This window comes from Pelecanus crispus, chromosome 7, assembly GCF_030463565.1.
Source record: "Pelecanus crispus isolate bPelCri1 chromosome 7, bPelCri1.pri, whole genome shotgun sequence".
Classification (NCBI taxonomy): Eukaryota; Metazoa; Chordata; class Aves; order Pelecaniformes; family Pelecanidae; genus Pelecanus; species Pelecanus crispus.
This window is the reverse complement of record NC_134649.1, coordinates 22,727,831-22,745,855: the sequence shown is the minus strand read 5'-3', so window position 1 is coordinate 22,745,855 and position 18,025 is coordinate 22,727,831. Positions and strand designations below refer to the sequence as shown.

The window sequence follows — 18,025 nt, the reverse complement described above, 5'->3', positions numbered from 1 at the left end:
CTGCTTGTGGATATTTTATTTTTCTAGTAGGCTGTCACCAAGGATTGGTAGAAACACTCGGGGATTCGTGTAATGACTTTACATTCAGGGAATTTAGCTGTGCAAGGATGCACCCAGAACAGGTCCACTCAAGATGGGTGCTGGCACAGGGGTGGGTCTGGCCTCTGCATCACCTCGAGAGCCCTTCAGCAGGCGGCTGGAGCAGCAGGGAGAGCCTGTTCCCATCAGCACAAGGAGCTGAAGGCTTTGCAAACAGCTCTGTCAAATGAGCTTGAAAGACTTTCACCCAGTGCGAAAAGGCTGGCCAGGTTTCTTGGGGAGGAACCTGCAGGTTTATTCCTATTTGGTGATGAAGGGAGTTGCCCACAGCAGCTCTGGCTCTGTCTGCAGCACCGGGCAAGGTGAGGACACCCCTACAACATCCCACGCTGCTTCTCCTAGCCCAAAGTATCCTCCTCCCACCGCAGAGCTGCGGTCACCCTAGACCTTCCCAAGAGGGATGAGCGGGCTGGACCTCTGGTGAGCTTTTCTGCAGGCAAGGGCAATGGAGCTGGCTAGAGGGGCTGCAAGGAGCCCAACAAAGATGGCTTTATCCCTCCCCACTCACATTTACATGAGATGAACAAGCCTCCAGTGAAGCAACACAGTGACAGACTGTGTTGGCTTCTAGAGAAGATTAGCAAAAGCAGGCTGAGTGTCTGACTCCAAGGGCTGGCTTGCTTCTGCAAAGCGATGCTTCCTCCCACAGCTTATGGAGAGCTCTTCATGGGGAAACGCTTCTTAATCTGGAAGCACTCGCATTTCTTGTATTTCATTGTCAGTCCATACTGAGGAGTGATGTCCACTTCCTCCCCAGGGCGGAGGCTGAACTCCAGCTGCTGCAGCATCGTGGCCAAGAAGAGGAAGACCTCCCACCGGCCAATGGACTCCCCAATGCATCGCCTCTTCCCCAAACCAAAAGCCATCACTTTGTCGCTCTCTGTCCTGCTTATTTCAGTCCCTGTGGCATTGAGGAACCTCTCAGGGTTGAAGGTTGAGGGGTCCTTCCAAAGCTTCCTGGAGCAGAAAGGAGACACACCTGAGGAAGCTGTTTTCACCCTCCATGATGGTGAAAACAGTCAAAAAACATCTCAGAGAGAAGTATTGCAATACTTTCTCATTTCACCATCCAAAAACTTCGGCAACCTCTATCCCCAAACTAAAATGCCAACTGCATGTCAGACCCCATCAGCTCCATCTATTGAAACCTCTATTCAATCTCAGACTGTGTTTGCCTGTGCAGATACTGGGGATGGCTTTAATTCAGCATGCGATATCTAGAGGTCCTGCAGTGTCAGCTGAAAGGAGAAAATCTGTGCACAGAAATCAGTCAGCACCTCTTAAAAAGTAAGGATGGAGACCTGAGGGTTTTTCCCACCTTGAATCCTCCTAGGAAAACTTCCCAACCTGTCCCATCCTGGCTGCTGGGAGGTACCAGGTGGGGTTTTCCAGTGCCTTAGCTGAGAATTTCTGCTTGGGTATGGGGAATCCTCTCTGGCCCTAAGGACAGTGTTCCCATTGCAATGCTCACCAGTGTATGCAGGAGCAGAGGAAATATTGTAATATTTCTGTACCATTGGGCTATTTGAGTACAAAGGTCTTGAGCTTCTGATTCAAAATACCTGATCTGGGAACCACTTTCTGTGTCAATTTTTAGTCAACTTACTCCCACCCAGGAGGGTCTCTACTGGAGAGCAGTGGAGCGGCAAGATGGGGCTTTAGTTTCCAGATCCCCTTTCATTCACCAAAGCTGATTATCAGCAATAACAACATAAGCCTATTGAGTTTAACGAGAGTCACATCAGGACATTTTTCTCCCTGAAAGAGGGAACCAGGCGGTTCCCGTTGAGCACATCCAGAGCCGTCAACCCGGATCACAAGGGCTGCTTGGCAGGAGGATGTACCGATTCCTGATTATTCAGCAGCCCAAGCTGCCAACCCTCGCACGTACATGGAAAGTCCGGTGCATTGAGGACATCACCACATTACTGCACATAAATTGGGTAAGCCCCACTGTTGAGGAGTTGCTGAACCAGTGACCAACCAGAGCAGCTCCATGCCCAGAAGACCTGAGGCTGGCCACCCAATTTTTGATCTGATCTGCCTTTTCCTGCCTTCATGACCCATTTGGCTTTTGGCGTGTTGCTCTAAAGGCTCAGAGTGATCTTAATGCCAAACAAACCCATCACAGCCTCGATAAGCACAGGGGATTTGGTATACTCACTCATCGTGATTCACTTGCCACTGGTTGATAAACACGCAGGTATCCTTGGGGATGTAATAGCCGTTCAACACTGTCGCTTTTGTCGTACTGAAAGGAATATGGATGGAGGGGAAGAGAAGTTCAGAGGGGACCTGCAACTTCGTGGCAAAACAAAGCTTGGCAGCTGCTAGGGGTGTTTCATTTTCAATATCCTATTAGTACTCTTAGGACTGGCTAGGAAATACCCCAATTTGTATTTGGGAGACTAAATAGTCTTAGTTAACACTTTTCCTCAAGCAGAAAGATTCCAGTTTCAGGAACCTGGATGAGTTGTGATGTGGTTTCTCCCAAGGCAGGGGGAAATATAAACCCAGGGGTGTTAGCCATCACCCACCATCCCTCCACTATCAAAGGCTCTGGAGCGAAACTGCCCTCAGAGCAAAGGATTTGACCCCAAGAGGGCAGCAAGCCGGGCAGCTGCCAGCCCTGAGGGCAGCAGATGCAGCCACAGGCACCAGCACAATGTGGCAGCTGCACTATCGGCAGTACGAAACCCACAGGGAGCTTTAACATGAGTAATTCAAGCTGTGCACCAGAATATTTCCCCATAGCAGGGATCAATTCCCAGGCAATTATCTGCCTAAATGGCACCTCCCAGAAAAATCATTCCAAGAAAACCCCAAATAACATGCCAGCTGCTCCAGCCTGTACCTGTGCGGGATGGTGAAGGGCAGGAAGGAGGAGTGCCTGAACATCTCCAGGATAAAGGCTTCTGTGTAGGGCAGCATGCCTCGGTCCGACAGCCTCGGTCTCCTCTCCCCGCCAACAGTCTGGTCTGTGGGAGGTTGAGAGGAGGGAGTGGGCTGGGGTCAGCCCTTGCCAGAGAGGTTTTGGCCCCAGAGGAAGCAGGTTCATGGACTTACCTAGTTCTTCCTGGATCTTCTTCTGGATGTCGGGGTACAAGGCAACATACATGAGGCTCCAGGATAAGGCAGTTGCCACAGTGTCAAAGCCTGGATGGACATGAAAAAGGCATTTAGTTACCAAATTTAGTTACAAGTGAACAGGTATTTACAGACCCCATCACTCTAAATGTTTGCCACATGACAATTCCTGTCACTGAAAAAGACATCTGCTCTGGTCACCACTCAGGAAAGCACCCAGCAGCAGCTCCAAACACCCAAGCACAGCCAGGGTCTCACCCTGACAACCCCCCTTCCCTCACCCAGCCTCCCAGCAGAGAGGCTTTACCCTCAGAAATGTTCTTGCCTGCCCCAAAGAGGTCGTTGACGATGCTGATGATCTTCTCATTGGAGAGCGGGACACGGGCGTCCTCCCCTGTGCTCTTCTCCTGGCAGTGTTCAATCAGCGAGTCTGTGATGTCCCGGATGTGCTCCTGGAGAAGAGCTGGTGGGTCAGGGACATCATGGACACCCAGGGCTGGGAAAACATCCATCCCCCAGCCATTGCTGGCTCCTGGGGTGATTAACTGCAGGTTTCAAAGCTCCAAGGAGCTTTTCTGGGGAGAGGCGGGGGGGACAAGGGAGTATCTTCTTCCCCCCATTGCCAGGCAGGCAACCAATTATAGGCACCCACATCCAACCTCTTACCTTATCAAAGCTGGTGTAATGCTCCCGGACAATTTTTTGCACAAAGAAGCTGAAACGCCTGTTGATGTCCTTAAAGAGCTGCATGGTGCGGCTGGGAAGATACTGGAGCACGGGGATGAAGTCAGCGGGGTTGCCAGAAGCAGCCACATCCCCAAATTCATTGTTGAGGTTCACCAAGCTGAGCAGCTCTTGGTCATTGTGGTCATAACGCTTGCCAAAGCACATGGCACAGATGACATTGGCCACAGAAACCACCAGGTACTGGTTAAGGTCAAAGCTCTTCTCCTCATCCATCAGCTGCAGGAACTTGGTGACCAGGTAGTCAGCCTCCTTGGAGACATGCTCCTCCAGGAGACAGGTGGAGGAGGAGGTGGGGCTGGGGGAAATGGAGAAGGTCTTCAGGGCATTCTGGGCCAGCTTTCTGCGGGCTTTCCACACCTCCCCTGAGTCAGGGCTAAAGGCCAGGCTCTGGCCATTGGAAATATATTGGAAGCTATGGAGGTCAGGGCGTCCCATGAAGTCTTCTCCTTGCTTCACCAATGCTTGCCTGATGGTGTCCAACCCACTCAACACCAGGACGGGCCGGGTGCCGATCCTGACCTCCATCACATCCCCATACTTCTGGCTCAGCCTGGTCAGGGCCAGGTGTGTGTCCTTCCTCAGCTCCAGCACGTTGCCGAGGATGGGGTAGCCTCTGGGTCCTGGGGGGCTCTTCAGCCCCTTGGGCACGTGCTGCCGGAGGGACTGGATGAGCAGGAAGACCAGGCAGAAGATGGTAGCTGCGATGAGGACCTCGGTGGCCGAGACAATGCCTTGGCTTCCCACCAGCGACATCTCAGCCTTCATTGCTGCCGGCACGCAGAAACCTTAGTAATAAACTAAAGAGACATTATGAAGGATGGAAGTTCCACAGAGCACCTGTAGTTTGAGATGCTCTTAGTAGCAACTGCACAGGACTGCTGGCAGGAAAGCTGGGCTTAACTTCTGATCCAGAGCTGCATTGGTTTTCTGCACTTTAGGAAACTGCTTTTAAGTGAAAGCAATTTCTTTTTGCTAGGCAAGAGTGAAAGAAACAGGTTCCATGGCTTTATTCTGTATGCCAGGGTAGGAAACATGCTCTCTTAACTACAGGACCTCTCTTTCATACTGCAAAGTCTTTTCCAGAGCACTTGACTATAGGAGAGCTGAATCCTCCTGATTTGAGTCATCTGGTGGCTCATGCTGAGCCACTGCTCACAGGCAAACTAAATACAGCATTGCCATGAATCTTCCTAAAGATCAATGGCCATGAAAGCTAATTGTGGCTGTAGCATGGGGCCAGCAGGCTGTGGGCACCATGCTCTCAGCTCTGTCAGAAATCCCTAAGAAAAACCCAAGCCAGGTGTAGGAAGAGTCTGGGTCTGAAATCCCACCTCCCCTTGGTTTTGGCAAGGTGCTACACCCCACCGCAGGACACCCAGGTTCCACAGGGCGAAGAGCCTGGGGGAATGCTGGCACCCCTGCATCCCAGTGGGTGCAGCCTGGCTGGGACCCTGTCCCAGCCCACAGCTGTGGATCACAGCCACCCCAGGGCAAGAGGGGCTATGGGACAAGGATTACCTGCAGGACCCCCCAGAAATCACCTTCCAACAGCTGCGGGAAGGATGCTACTGGAGATTTGGGGAGCCAGAGAGGGGGGACACCCTGCAGCAGGGTACCCCTGGCTTTCCATCCCTCGGGGGTCCCCTGGGGGAAGTGGAAGTGCCCCCCACCCCTCTCCATCCTCCGGGCAGAGAGCCGTGCCTCGCAGTGCGCAGCCCCGGCGGTACTCACCTCCGGAGCGGAGCGGCTGGGGGCCCGATCCTCCCCGCAGGTACCCCGCTCGCCCTTCGCTCCTGCTTTATATGCATCGCCGCTCTCTCTGATTGGGCCGGCAACCTCCTGTCACGTGACCGAAGCCTAATCATAGCTGACGTGCGTCCAAACTCCTAAATCACTAACCCGGACCCCCCCACGCCCCCGTCCCTGCGGTGGCAGGAGAGGGGCCGCGCAGTCCCCCCACGCGTGGGGTGTGGGAGCCCCGCTGCCCTGCGTGTCCCCGGTGGGGATACGGCAAGACGGCGGGCGAAGGGGGGTGGTCCCGACGGGTCGGGCGGGGGGTGCCGGTGCCGCCCGTGGGTTACAGACCGGGGGGGGGGCACATCGCGTGCGAAGCGGGCGGGATGTTTGGGCAACCCGCGCCGCCCCGGTCAGTCCAGTCACGCTACCGGCAGGATCTTAAAGGCGCCGGTCCCGCGCCCCGGTTCCCCCCCCGGGTCGCCCCGGGCAGCGCCCGGGCTCCGCTGCTTCCCCTCCCGCCCCCCGCAGCCCTGGCTGCGGGTACCCGGCCCCACCCAGCCCCACCAGCCCGCCGGTGCCCGCGGCCCCAGGATGTCCCCGGAGCCGCGGGGCCAGCGGGAGCGTGGGAAAATAGCCCCGGTGTGCGCGGGGCCGGGCAGGAGGGGGGAAACACTCCCGCACGGGGCTCCGCGAACACGCAGGGATGAGCGTGGGCCACCCTTCCCACCGCGATTGCCCCCTCCGCGTCCCGATGGCAGGCGCGGGGGCTTGTCCGTCCCTCCGCCCGTGCTCCCCGGTAAAGCAGAGGGAGAAGAGCCGGGGGCGTTCACGGGATCCGCCCGCCCCCCACCACTGCGGGACCGCTCTGCTGGCCCACAGCCCGGATCGGGTCCTCGTGGGGAAGGGGGCGGCGGGCCAGCCCCGGGGGTCACGGCACTCGCTGCCCCGGCCCGGTTAAAGATTGTCCAGGTTTGCGTGAGAAGCGGCCGTGCCCTCTGTCACCTCCTGTCCCCTGGGGACACAGCAGCCCGGGACGCGAGGTGGCGTGGGCATGGGGCAGGGGGTGCAGCCGGAGATGGGGGGCTCGTCGGGGGGGATGCCCGGAGGACTAAGGGGGGGGTCTCAGGCAGACTTTGCAGCTCCAGCCCCCTCATCCTTGGTCCCTGTGGGGTGACAGGCCAGGACCTGCCCTTCAGGGACGACAAGGGACACCAGCCCGCACCCCAAATTTCACCCCCTCCACCCTCATCCATGTCCCCAGCCCGGCCACGGCAGGATGGGAGAGGAGCCGGGGGGGTCCCGCCCCGCCGGGGGGTCCCAGAGGTGGCATTGGGGACATCGCGTGCGAACAGGCTCCGGACAGACCCGGGAGGGCTGCCCCGGTCACTCGCAGTCACGCTATGGGTGGATGGCGGGGGGGGGGGGTGTGGAAATGACTTTTAAAGGACCAGGGCGGTGGCCCCACGTCCAGGAGCCTGGCCCGGGGTCAAGGCGGCGCCGGAGCAGCTCAAGATCAGCCCCCCTGGCTGGCTGGGGCGGGGGGGCTCCCCAGCACTGGGTACACCATCGGCTTGGCCCCATCTGCCACGGGATGCTGCCATCACCTGCAAGGGGACAGCAGCCCCCCCTGCCAGGTGTATCCCCCTTGACAGGATCCAGGCATCCCAGCCCTCTCCCACCACGGGGAAGGGGGAAGAGGGGGGTTTCCTACAGTGCAAAGGGGGGGGTCTCAGTCATGCCACCACAAATGTCCCCTTTGGGGTCCAGGGGACATTGGATGGTGCCCCTGGCTGCTCCGACTGTCCCGGGCAGGGCTGTCTGTCCCCAGGGGACATGCCGTGCAAATGCCCCCCGCGCTGCCTCTCCCCGCAGCTCGGGAGGGGGACTGCTTGGGACACATGGACCACGCAGGACATGTTGACGTGTCCATAAACCCCAGGCGCAGATGTCTCTATGCACGCTCACACACACCATGGCACCTTCTAAAACATGCGCAGGCACCCGCACCCACAGGTCCTGGCAAATCCAGGTCCCTCCTGTTGTGCGTGAGGCTGGGGTGCACGCATTCACCCCATCTATATGTACACCTATACGAGCACATTGCTGCACATACAGACTACACACACAGGTTGCACATGCAGAGCTGACACACATCCGTGCTCTCCTGCAGTGTATGCATGCACATTTTAACACACGCCTGGTCCAATGCACACAAACACACTATATGTTTCTTACATATGCATAAGTAGCTCACTTGCCTACAAATGCACAGCACATTTATGCTCTCACATGTACATATTTGCACATGTTCACATACACACATGCTCTGCCACACATGCACACGCCTGCAGGCACTGTTGTCCTCTTGCTCACATATATCCTTGCACGCACATGCTGGCATGACCATATACTCTAACAAACCCACAGGCACGCAGCCGGGATCCTCCCCGGAGCGGAGACCCGCAGAGGGAAGCAAGGTGCATCCGCGCGCGTGTGCAAGCCCTGCCAAGGGCAGGGGACCAGCAGCGGCCCTCCCGCTGCCTCTGCAGCAGCTCTGGGGAGCCGAGGATTCGGGGAGGGGCAGTGGCTGGGATGGGAGCCCGGTGCTGGGTGAGGATGTGTTTGGGGCGTGAGGCTGCCTGGCACGCAAGGCAGCAGCTCTTAACGCTGTTCTCATCAGGAGGCACCCAGCCCTCGCAGGGCTTGCCAGCGAGCATGGAGAAGGCTGAGGGGGGGCAGGGAAGGGGATGGGAGGGTGGAAGAGGGGCAGGTGGGTCCTGGAGAACCCCTCTAGAGTTCCTGATGCAGCTCCAGAACCCTCCCCAGCTTCTCCAGTGCTTTGGGATATGAAGGATCAGGAGAGGATGGTGCGGGTTCTCCATCAGTGCAAGGCCACTGAGGTCCAAAATACTGCCTGGGGGGTGTCAATCTGCTCACCCCCATGCAGTGAAGCCGGGTAGATCCACAGGGATGGGAGACAACGACCGGATCCAGCCTTTGAGTCACGCCCCGCATTGCCCTGCTCCTGTGAAATCCCAGCCTGCCTCCCCAAAAGTGTTCCCAAGCATCTTCCTCGCTGGGAGGCATCACCTGGTGAAGCTGGGGCTGGTAGGCCCGGCAATTATCAGAATGAATATTAGCAGCCAGGGTTTTATAACTGTTCTTGCCAAGTGTTAATTAATGGTGGCATTGCTATTAACGAGGCCGATTAGACCAGATGTTGAAACCCTTTATTAAATACTAGCTCAGCTTTTACCTGGGCCAAATTCTCACTGTAGTTTTCAAAGATTGAATGAAACTTAGGGACAAACCCCAAAGCTCTGGCTCATTCCTTATGGTGGGTAAATGTTCCCAGCTCATCCCAGCTGTACTTCCCAAAGCCCTGAATCTTGCCCCAGCTCAAGCAGCAGCCCCACTCGCTCCTGCATCTCCTGCCGGGGGGCACGCTGTGTTTTCGGAGGGATGAACTGCCCCAGCCTTGCCCTGCGCTGCCCCTTTCATCTCTCCTATCTCTCTGGCTCACCTCCTCCCCTCTGCCCTGCCACTCCTCTCCCTCGCTGCCTGTTTGCCACGGAGGAGCTGGGGGAAGCGAGCCAGCCGCCTTCTCACGCGAACCTGGGCAATCGTTAACCCGAGCCTGGCTCTGCCGCTGGGCCAGAAGGTCCTGCCACCACAAGTCCCGGGGTACAGGGACCTGCCGGATGATTCATAGAATCATAGAATGCTTTGGGTTGGAAGGGACCTTTAGAGGTCATCTAGCCCAACCCCCCTGCAGTGAGCAGGGACAGCTTTAACTACATCAGGTTGCTCAGAGCTCCATCCAACCTGACCTTGAATGTTGCCAGGGATGGAGCCTCCACTACCGCTCTGGGCAACCTGTTGCAATGCTTCACCACCCTCATTGTAAAAAATTTCTTCCTTATATCCAGTCTAAATCTACCCTCCTTTAGTTTAAAACCATTATCCCTTGTCCTGGAGGCCTTGCTGAAAAGATTGCCCCCATCCTTCCTGTAGGCCCCCTTTAAGTACTGGAAGGACTCAATAAAGTCTTCCCGCAGCCTTCTCTTCTCCAGGCTGAACAACCCCAACTCTCTCAGCCTGGTCTCATAGGAGAGGTGCTCCAGCCCTCGGATCATTTTGGTGGCCTCCTTCTGGACCCGCTCCAGCAGGTCCATGTCCTTCTTGTGCTGAGGGCCCCAGAGCTGGACGCAGTACTCCAGGTGAGGTCTCACCAGAGCAGAGCAGAGGGGCAGAATCACCTCCCTCGACCTGCTGGCCACGCTTCTTTTGATACAGCCCAGGATACGGCTGGCTTTCTGGGCTGCAAGCACACATTGCCGGCTCATGTCCAGCTTTTCATCCACCAGTACCATTCCCCAGGGACGGAGACGGCTGTGGCCATCGATGCCTTGCTGCAAACACATCCCCTCACTGCTAGAAGCAGCCAGACTCTGCAGCTCCAGCACCTCCAGAGTGGCCATGGAGGTGACAGCCCTCTCTTGTGCTGGGAACAATCTGGTCAGCCCAGGAAAGGTCTTTGGGGAAAATGCGGGCACCTACATCCCACGGGGCAGTGATGCCAAGAGCGTGTCCTCCATCTTCCCCAGGGCAGGACTTAGGGACCCCCTTCTGCCTCCCTGTCCTGGGCTCTAGGGCAGGCACATGCCCTGAGTAGGAGGAGAAGTCACCATTTGTCCCCCAGAGCCTGTTGGAACTGAGGAAACATCTTCCCTAGCTTCTTGGGCTGGCTCCAGCCAGGCTCAGCCCAGTTTGTTAATGGGTAGCTATTCCCCAGGGCTTTTGTGCTGTGACCTCCCAGAGATAAGCACTCGTCCGTGCGGCAAGGGGATCACATATAAAGCCATGGCCTTCCAGGTGGCAGGAGAAGGTCCAGGCAGCAGAAGAGGATCCCCTCTTCTCCCCAGGGCAGGCAGCTGCCAGACACCATCTGCCTATCTTTGCTGGGAGCCGCAGGCAGCAAAACCAGCCCTGTCTATCGCAAGGAGCTGCAGGTAAGAGACAACATATGTGTGTGTGTGTGTTTTTGAACACGGATATAGGACCGGGAAGGTCTGAAGGAGGAATTCATGCACAAGGCTCTTCCCTCCCTCCCCTGCCCACCCAGTGAGCCATGCATTCCTGCAGGGCAACCCCATGGCATCCCCGCTCCCCGTGCCCACGTGCACCAGTGGCCATCCAGCAGATCCAGCCTCTTGGCTATAAATCCTCACGGATTTGGTGGACATGGGGCCAGCTTCATTGAGGAGTTGATGTTCCTCTCCTCCTGCCTCCCTGAACTTTTTTGAGCTGCAGTTTTCTGTACCTTGCTGCAAACAGACTGTCTCCCCTGGGCAAGAGCCATGGCTGTGCCAGTGGGTGCTGGGGTATTCTGCAGGGGAAGGGGTGCCCTCAGAGGCTTCAGGGGGCCAAGTTCCACCTTAAGTGATGGATGTCTTTGAAGTCTTTATAGGTCTCCAACTTTTGTCTCTTGAAAGCTCTGAAGTGCTGCACTGGCAGCTCCATCACCCTGAACTGTTTAAGGACACTTGGTGCCCTTTCTCACCTTCAGGAACATCTGCAGGACTCAACCTCTTGCTAATCCTGGCTCTTTGCCACACTTCTGGTTAACTCCTTTACTGTTCCTACATGCCAGCAGCAATGAAGGCTGTGATGTCGCTGGTGGGAAGCCAAGGCATTGTCTCGGCCACCGAGGTCCTCATCGCAGCTACCATCTTCTGCCTGGTCTTCCTGCTCATCCAGTCCCTCCGGCAGCACGTGCCCAAGGGGCTGAAGAGCCCCCCAGGACCCAGAGGCTACCCCATCCTCGGCAACGTGCTGGAGCTGAGGAAGGACACACACCTGGCCCTGACCAGGCTGAGCCAGAAGTATGGGGATGTGATGGAGGTCAGGATCGGCACCCGGCCCGTCCTGGTGTTGAGTGGGTTGGACACCATCAGGCAAGCATTGGTGAAGCAAGGAGAAGACTTCATGGGACGCCCTGACCTCTATAGCTTCCGCCATGTTGCGGACGGCCAGAGCCTGGCCTTTAGCCCTGACTCAGGGGAGGTGTGGAAAGCCCGCAGAAAGCTGGCCCAGAATGCCCTGAAGACCTTCTCCATTTCCCCCAGCCCCACCTCCTCCTCCACCTGTCTCCTGGAGGAGCATGTCTCCAAGGAGGCTGACTACCTGGTCACCAAGTTCCTGCAGCTGATGGATGAGGAGAAGAGCTTTGACCCTTACCAGTACCTGGTGGTTTCTGTGGCCAATGTCATCTGTGCCATGTGCTTTGGCAAGCGTTATGACCACAATGACCAAGAGCTGCTCAGCTTGGTGAACCTCAACAATGAATTTGGTGACGTGGCTGCTTCTGGCAACCCCGCTGACTTCATCCCCGTGCTCCAGTATCTTCCCAGCCGCACAATGCGTTTATTTAAAGATTTCAACAAGCGATTTGTCCATTTCCTGCAGAAGATTGTCAAAGAGCACTACAAGACCTATGACAAGGTAAGAGCTTGCACGACCCTTACCTGCACCAGAGATGCATCCCCACTCTCTGCCCCTCTCTATTAGAGAGCTGTTTTTCTTCTTGCAGCCAAGCATCAATGGACATCTATGTTCTTGCAGGTATTGCTGCATTTAGCAAGTCCAGCTGTAGCCTCACTCACCTGTAGTGTCTCCATGTGCAGTCCAGTACTGCAGTCCTCCTTCTCCTCCACAGCCCTGTGTGATAGGGCCAGTTTGTTAGTTGAACCATCTGATCTGTGTCACAGGTTGTCTGGAGAACCATCTCCTCAATTTCATAGGTTGCCAAAAAAAAAGCAGTAGGGACCGTGGGGGCTGAAAGATGATGTTCTCCAGAGCTCGTATGACCCTGGGCTCCCCCAGCATCAGGTTGTTGCTCAGTAACACCCTTTCCTCTGCTGGTTCTACTGCCATGACTTGTCTTCTCTTCCTCTCAGAACAACATCCGAGACATCACTGACTCCTTCATTAAGCAATGCCTGGAGAAAAAAGTGGAAGCAAATGCTGCCACGCAGATCCCTAACGAGAAGATCATCAACCTTGTGAATGACCTCTTTGGAGCAGGTATCTTTTCCCACTGGTCCCTCAGCTACTGCAGATTTTCTCAGGCCTCTTGTGTTATAGCTCTGTCTGACCCATCTTTGTCAAACACAGGCAGCCAGTCTGGGTCTAAGCACTCGTTCTCCTGGTCACTGGTCTTCCTGGACCTTCCAGGGACACCCCTAGAGACCAGCATGGGACATTAGCTCTGGAAAGAGGCTTCAGGGAGAAGCAAAAGGCATGGTTTACATCTCAGTCAAGCTTCACAAGACAGGGTGGCTTTTCCTGGTTGAAGGAGATGTCTGTTGACTGATTCATCTTTGATTTACTCTGTGGAAACTCCCCTGATTCCAGAGAAGTTATACAAACCTGACATAACCCAACGGTGAATCAGGATGAATGAGAGCAGAATATTTATCAAAGTTTTCTGCGACAGGATAGAAACCCAAGCCTTACTGTGTGCCCAGGATGTCCTCTGCCTTCTTAGCCATGCAAGACTGCCCCATGTGATGGTTAGGCAGCAAGCCAAGGCACATGCCCTGCATGTTTTACAGACCTCATCTACATGCTTTCCTCTTTGACCAGGCTTTGACACTGTGACAACTGGCCTGTCCTGGAGCCTCATGTATCTCGTGACACACCCCAACATCCAGAAGAGGATCCAGGAAGAACTAGGTGAGTCCATGAACCTGCTTCCTCTGGGGCCAAAACCTCTCTGGTGAGGGCTGACCCCAGCCCACTCCCTCCTCTCAACCTCCCGCAGACCAGACGATCGGCCAGGAGAGGAGACCAAGGTTGATGGACCAAGGTGCGCTGCCCTACACAGAAGCCTTTATCCTGGAGATGTTCAGGCATTCCTCCTTCCTGCCATTCACCATTCCACACAGGCAAGTGCTGAGGTTGCAGAAGAGGTGGAAGAACAAGGTGGACTTCAGGCATCTTGTTACAGCCACACCAGCAGTGGTGTGGTGAGAGGCAGTGAGATTATTACTGACTTGTAGAATGATGGCTTCACCATGGACACGGGGAGCTCACAGCTCTTGTGCAGGGCAATGTGGGAGCTCTCAAAGAGCAATCCTTGCCTTCTGCTTCACTGAAGATACTCCACCCAGCTCAGGTAGGGGTTACCCAGTCCAGCTCACGGACAATGCAACTGTCCCTCATAAAGCCATCTCTTTGGGCCACATCCTTACTTCAGCAGCATCAGGAGCAAACTAACAGTTCCCTGGGGATGCAGAAGAGCCTTTTCACTTCCCAAACTTTCATAGTCGTTTCTCTCTCCAGCACAACCAGGGACACAGTGCTGAATGGCTACTACATCCCAAAGGACCGCTGCGTGTTTATCAATCAGTGGCAAGTGAATCATGACGAGTAAGTACCTTCAGAGGCAGAAAGCCTCCTGCAGTGACATGCAGGACCCTTCCTGCACAGTTATCTTCCTGGGTAGATGTGAGGTCAAGTTGCTTTAAGAGAAAAGGGAGCAGGTGAGGTATCTATTAAATTCAGGGATATTCTTACTGACAGCTCCCCCTGATCCTTCTGAGCTACCACCTTCCAGTGTCCTCCTACACCTGTGACCAGGAGACACCATCTCAGCATCTGATGTTTTCCCTTCCAGGAAACTTTGGAAGGATCCACTGAACTTCAACCCAGAGCGTTTCCTCAGTTCTGAAGGGACTGAAGTGAACAAAGTGGATGGGGAGAAGGTGCTGCTTTTTGGCCTGGGGAAAAGGAAGTGCATTGGGGAACCCATTGCCAGGTGGCAGATCTTCCTTTTCCTGTCCACCTTGCTCCAGCAGCTGGAGTTCAGTGTCTGCAGTATCAATAAGGTGGACATGACGCCACTCTATGGACTGTCCCTGAAGCACAACAGATGCGAGCACTTCCAGGTCAAGCAGCGCTTCCCCATGAAGAGCACCAACTGAGCAGTGGGCTTATCCATTGCCCAGACATCACCAGGGGGTAAAGACCTGGGTGTCCTTTTAGCAAAGCTGGGTCTGGTACAAATTTATGGGATGATATAATAAACTGAAGCCATTGAAACTCCTGTCTTATCTTGTTCACTTTGCAACATTTCTTGCCTTTTTCATTTTCCAGCATTTCTAGTGTTGGATATTCCACCAAATGTTGGAAATTCCATCACATCTAGTCTTAGTACCACAAAGCACATTTATGGGTTGTATGAACTGTTTTTTGCTAGAGGGAAAGGGAACATACTCAAAACCAGATGGCCTGAATACCATTGGGCTGTATTCTTTTAGAATCTCTCTTTGATAGCTGAAGGACAGCCAACCCGTGCCATATTCCCATGGCCTCCATCGATGTTTAAGATCTTGGCTGAAGTGATGCCCAAAGCTTGGGTGGAGATGAGGATAATGTTAGTGAGGTCCAGGCAGTATCACTATTTCCAGACTAATCAGGGCACAAATTTCCACTGTTTGAAATTTGCCTTCACTGTAGATGTGTCTGCAGGGAAAAAAACCTTGGAAAACTTGGAAAAACACTAATACTTCTCCAAGTCCTCTAAGGACAGCCTGTTCCCTTGTTTCTACACTCTGTTTTTAATTGCCTAACTGACTTGTCATGTCACTCTAAGATCCCATTCAGGAGAGGTTTATCTTTGTCCATAGAGGAGCTCAAAGCACTTTAGTACCTCCTTGTGAATCTATCAGATAACCTTGTACCAGGGGTTCTCCTGCTGCTCAGATTACTTTCTTCAGAAAAATGAGAGGGATCCTTCAAATGAACTGAGCTGGAGGAAAGCCTCCCTGGAGGGACCAGTGTGTTGGAGGACTTCAGCCACCTTAAACCTCATTCACCATAGTCCCTGCTGGCCTTGAAGGACACAAGGAAGGACACCTTTACCCCTCCCATCACTGTAGTCACCAGGTGTTTCTATACTGGGCCAGTGATGGCTGTGAAGGGTTTGTGTCTTAGCATGACTGCAATCACTGTCCCTCCCACTGTGCACCTGGCACAAGTTTCGCAGTCCACCTGGGATGAGAAGGTCCACCAAGACCAACAGGCAGTCCTTTGCTATTGAGACAGTCAAGCTGCTGGTATTCTGGGCTGGAGCAAGGGTGTTTTCACAATGGGGCAGAGGAGGAGAACAGGACTTTCTCCAACTGAAACCCAAGAGTTTACATTGGCTGCCAGTCAACCCATGACAGCAGAGCCAGATGCCTCCTTTTCTTCAACTTGCACGCAAATACATATTAGCCAACCCAATACCTAGCAAGCAATGATGCAGGAACAAGTATAACCATCCAGTGCAACACGCACTGCTCTTGAACCTATTCCCATGGGTGGCATCTGCTCAGCCATAGCCTAGACCCTGGCCAATGAGAGCTCCTTTCAGGTCTGAATACCAATCACTCATCATGCATTGCACAAAAACTTCCAAGAAGAGACAGAAATGAAAGAGCATGTTGGGGAAGAAAATGGGGAAGCTGATTGCCCAAGACTTCAGGGAGATTCCAGCTAGAGCAGGGAGGTGTTCAGACCCGCTAAACAAGCCTGAATGAAAAGGAGTAACTCTGTATGTCCAGGTCCTGCCTGGTCACTAATTTGTGATGAAACATTGAGACAATACAGCCTCAGACCCACCTGAATTCACTGAACCAGCCCAAGCAGCTACACTCCATGTCACACCGGCTTCGTCTTCACCACTCAATGTCATAATCCTAATATTGCAGGAAAAGCAAGGGTGAGGACCAGGACATCCAAACCATCATTTGAGCTGCAGGCTATCAGAGGCCTTGGAGGAAAAGTGGAAGGATGGTTTAGGACAACCCATGACGTCCATCAGCCAAATAACATCTCCCCTACCTATGACAAGGGCCATAGGTCAAGACAATAGAATCATGAACCACCTTTCTACAAGGGTCATCCCAAAGCTGGCATTCGTCTACTGCGGGTGAAGGTGGGATCGTCCTGGACATGGATCTGGGACTCTCATTGCCTAACTTGGTGATTCAGAAGAGCACCAAGACCACCAGAGACTCAGCAGCAGTGTGTCACGCCATCCCCATGGGGTGGAGAAGCTCTCACGGACTTGGCCCAGTGACTCCAGCTGCAGTGGGAACATGCTGTTGTAGGACCAGAGGTCCTGTCTGCTGGAGCCATTGCGTGACTGTCTTGCCCTGAAGGCTGGCTGTGTTTGCTGATAAGGCCCGCAATAAGCAAGTGCAGATATAAAGAAAGAACAGTGGGAATTTTTTTTTCTTGCTTTGGAGATGAGTGTTTTATGGCCGGGGGGCAGATAAGCAGATTAATATTAACATTACTGAGGTGAAATAGCTCCTTGCTGGTGGAAGGTCTCCCCTAGATACATCTGTCAAGGGCTGATTGCCTCCCCTGGGGACACTGCCACCAGTCTCCATCGGGTACAGCCTGGAAACCAGAGACCTTGGAGAAAAAGTCACCCCAGTGTCGGGATGGAGAAGGGGAAGGGAAGAGGCTCAAAGGGAGAGAAATGGGCAGGTTGTTATCCTTCCCCACACAGCCCTTCTTTTCATGGTGTTGGAGGCAAAACACCCCACTTTATAAAGCTCCATCTTCATTTGGCATCTCTCCCTCCCCCTGATGCCAATGGAGACATCCCATGCAGCTGCGGGCAGCTTGCACAGTCAGGAAGACCCCCTGAGACCTTGGTCTGATGTCCCTGCAGGCACACATCTCCTTGGACATCCTGGCCCATTCAACAGCCTAGAGACCCCAGGTGAGGTCCCACTTTTCTTGCTGAGGAAGCTGCAATCAAACTGCCCTTCAATCCCAGCCACCCCGATCCCAAGCCCAGGCATCCTGCCTGCTCCTGGACAATATGGTTGGAACATCAAAGCTGAGCAGGCTCCTTCACCAGATGTTTTCTCTGCTGGGAGTCTTGGCAGCCCACAGCATGCAGGGAGGAGTGCAGTGAGCATGGTCCAAGTATCAAACAAGGTACCCCAGCTCTGCACTGCTTTTTGCTCTGGAGCGGAGCTGCACACCCAGATCCTTCCACTCACCCAGGGACCCTCTGTGAGGAAGGGATGGGGTACCCTGCTCCCTTTGAGGGTGCAGGATCTCTGCTCTTCACCTCCTCCTCTTCCCCATTGCCTCCTGATAAACAAATCCATTGATCATTGTCGTGAAAGCCCCAGTTGCTCACAGTAGGTAAGGGACTCCAGCTCCCCTATCTTCATCTTTCCCCTAACGATCTTCCTCATTTAAGCACTCCAATTACTCTGCAGGTAGCTTACAAGTGCTGTGATTTCGTTACTGGAACTGGGGCAGTGATAAGCCAGGGGAGCTT

At 54.4% G+C, this 18,025-nt stretch overlaps 2 protein-coding genes across 2 annotated transcripts; one reads left to right on the top strand and one right to left on the bottom strand.

Moving 5' to 3' along the window:
* Positions 1 to 749: 749 nt before the first annotated feature.
* Positions 750 to 4,704, bottom strand: LOC104031787 (cytochrome P450 1A4-like). The gene is made up of 6 exons (XM_009483893.2): positions 3,853 to 4,704; positions 3,512 to 3,638; positions 3,166 to 3,255; positions 2,954 to 3,077; positions 2,264 to 2,350; positions 750 to 1,056 (listed from the first exon to the last, which is right to left on the bottom strand). Exons 1-6 carry the CDS (start codon positions 4,696 to 4,698, stop codon positions 750 to 752), a joined length of 1,581 nt encoding a protein of 526 aa, XP_009482168.2. The 5' UTR covers positions 4,699 to 4,704.
* A 6,612-nt stretch (positions 4,705 to 11,316) lies between these two features.
* Positions 11,317 to 14,657, top strand: LOC104030601 (cytochrome P450 1A5-like). Its single transcript, XM_009482345.2, has 6 exons — positions 11,317 to 12,174; positions 12,630 to 12,756; positions 13,318 to 13,407; positions 13,496 to 13,619; positions 14,017 to 14,103; positions 14,351 to 14,657. The coding sequence occupies exons 1-6, from the start codon at positions 11,317 to 11,319 to the stop codon at positions 14,655 to 14,657; spliced, it is 1,593 nt and encodes a 530-aa protein (XP_009480620.2).
* Positions 14,658 to 18,025: the final 3,368 nt, after the last annotated feature.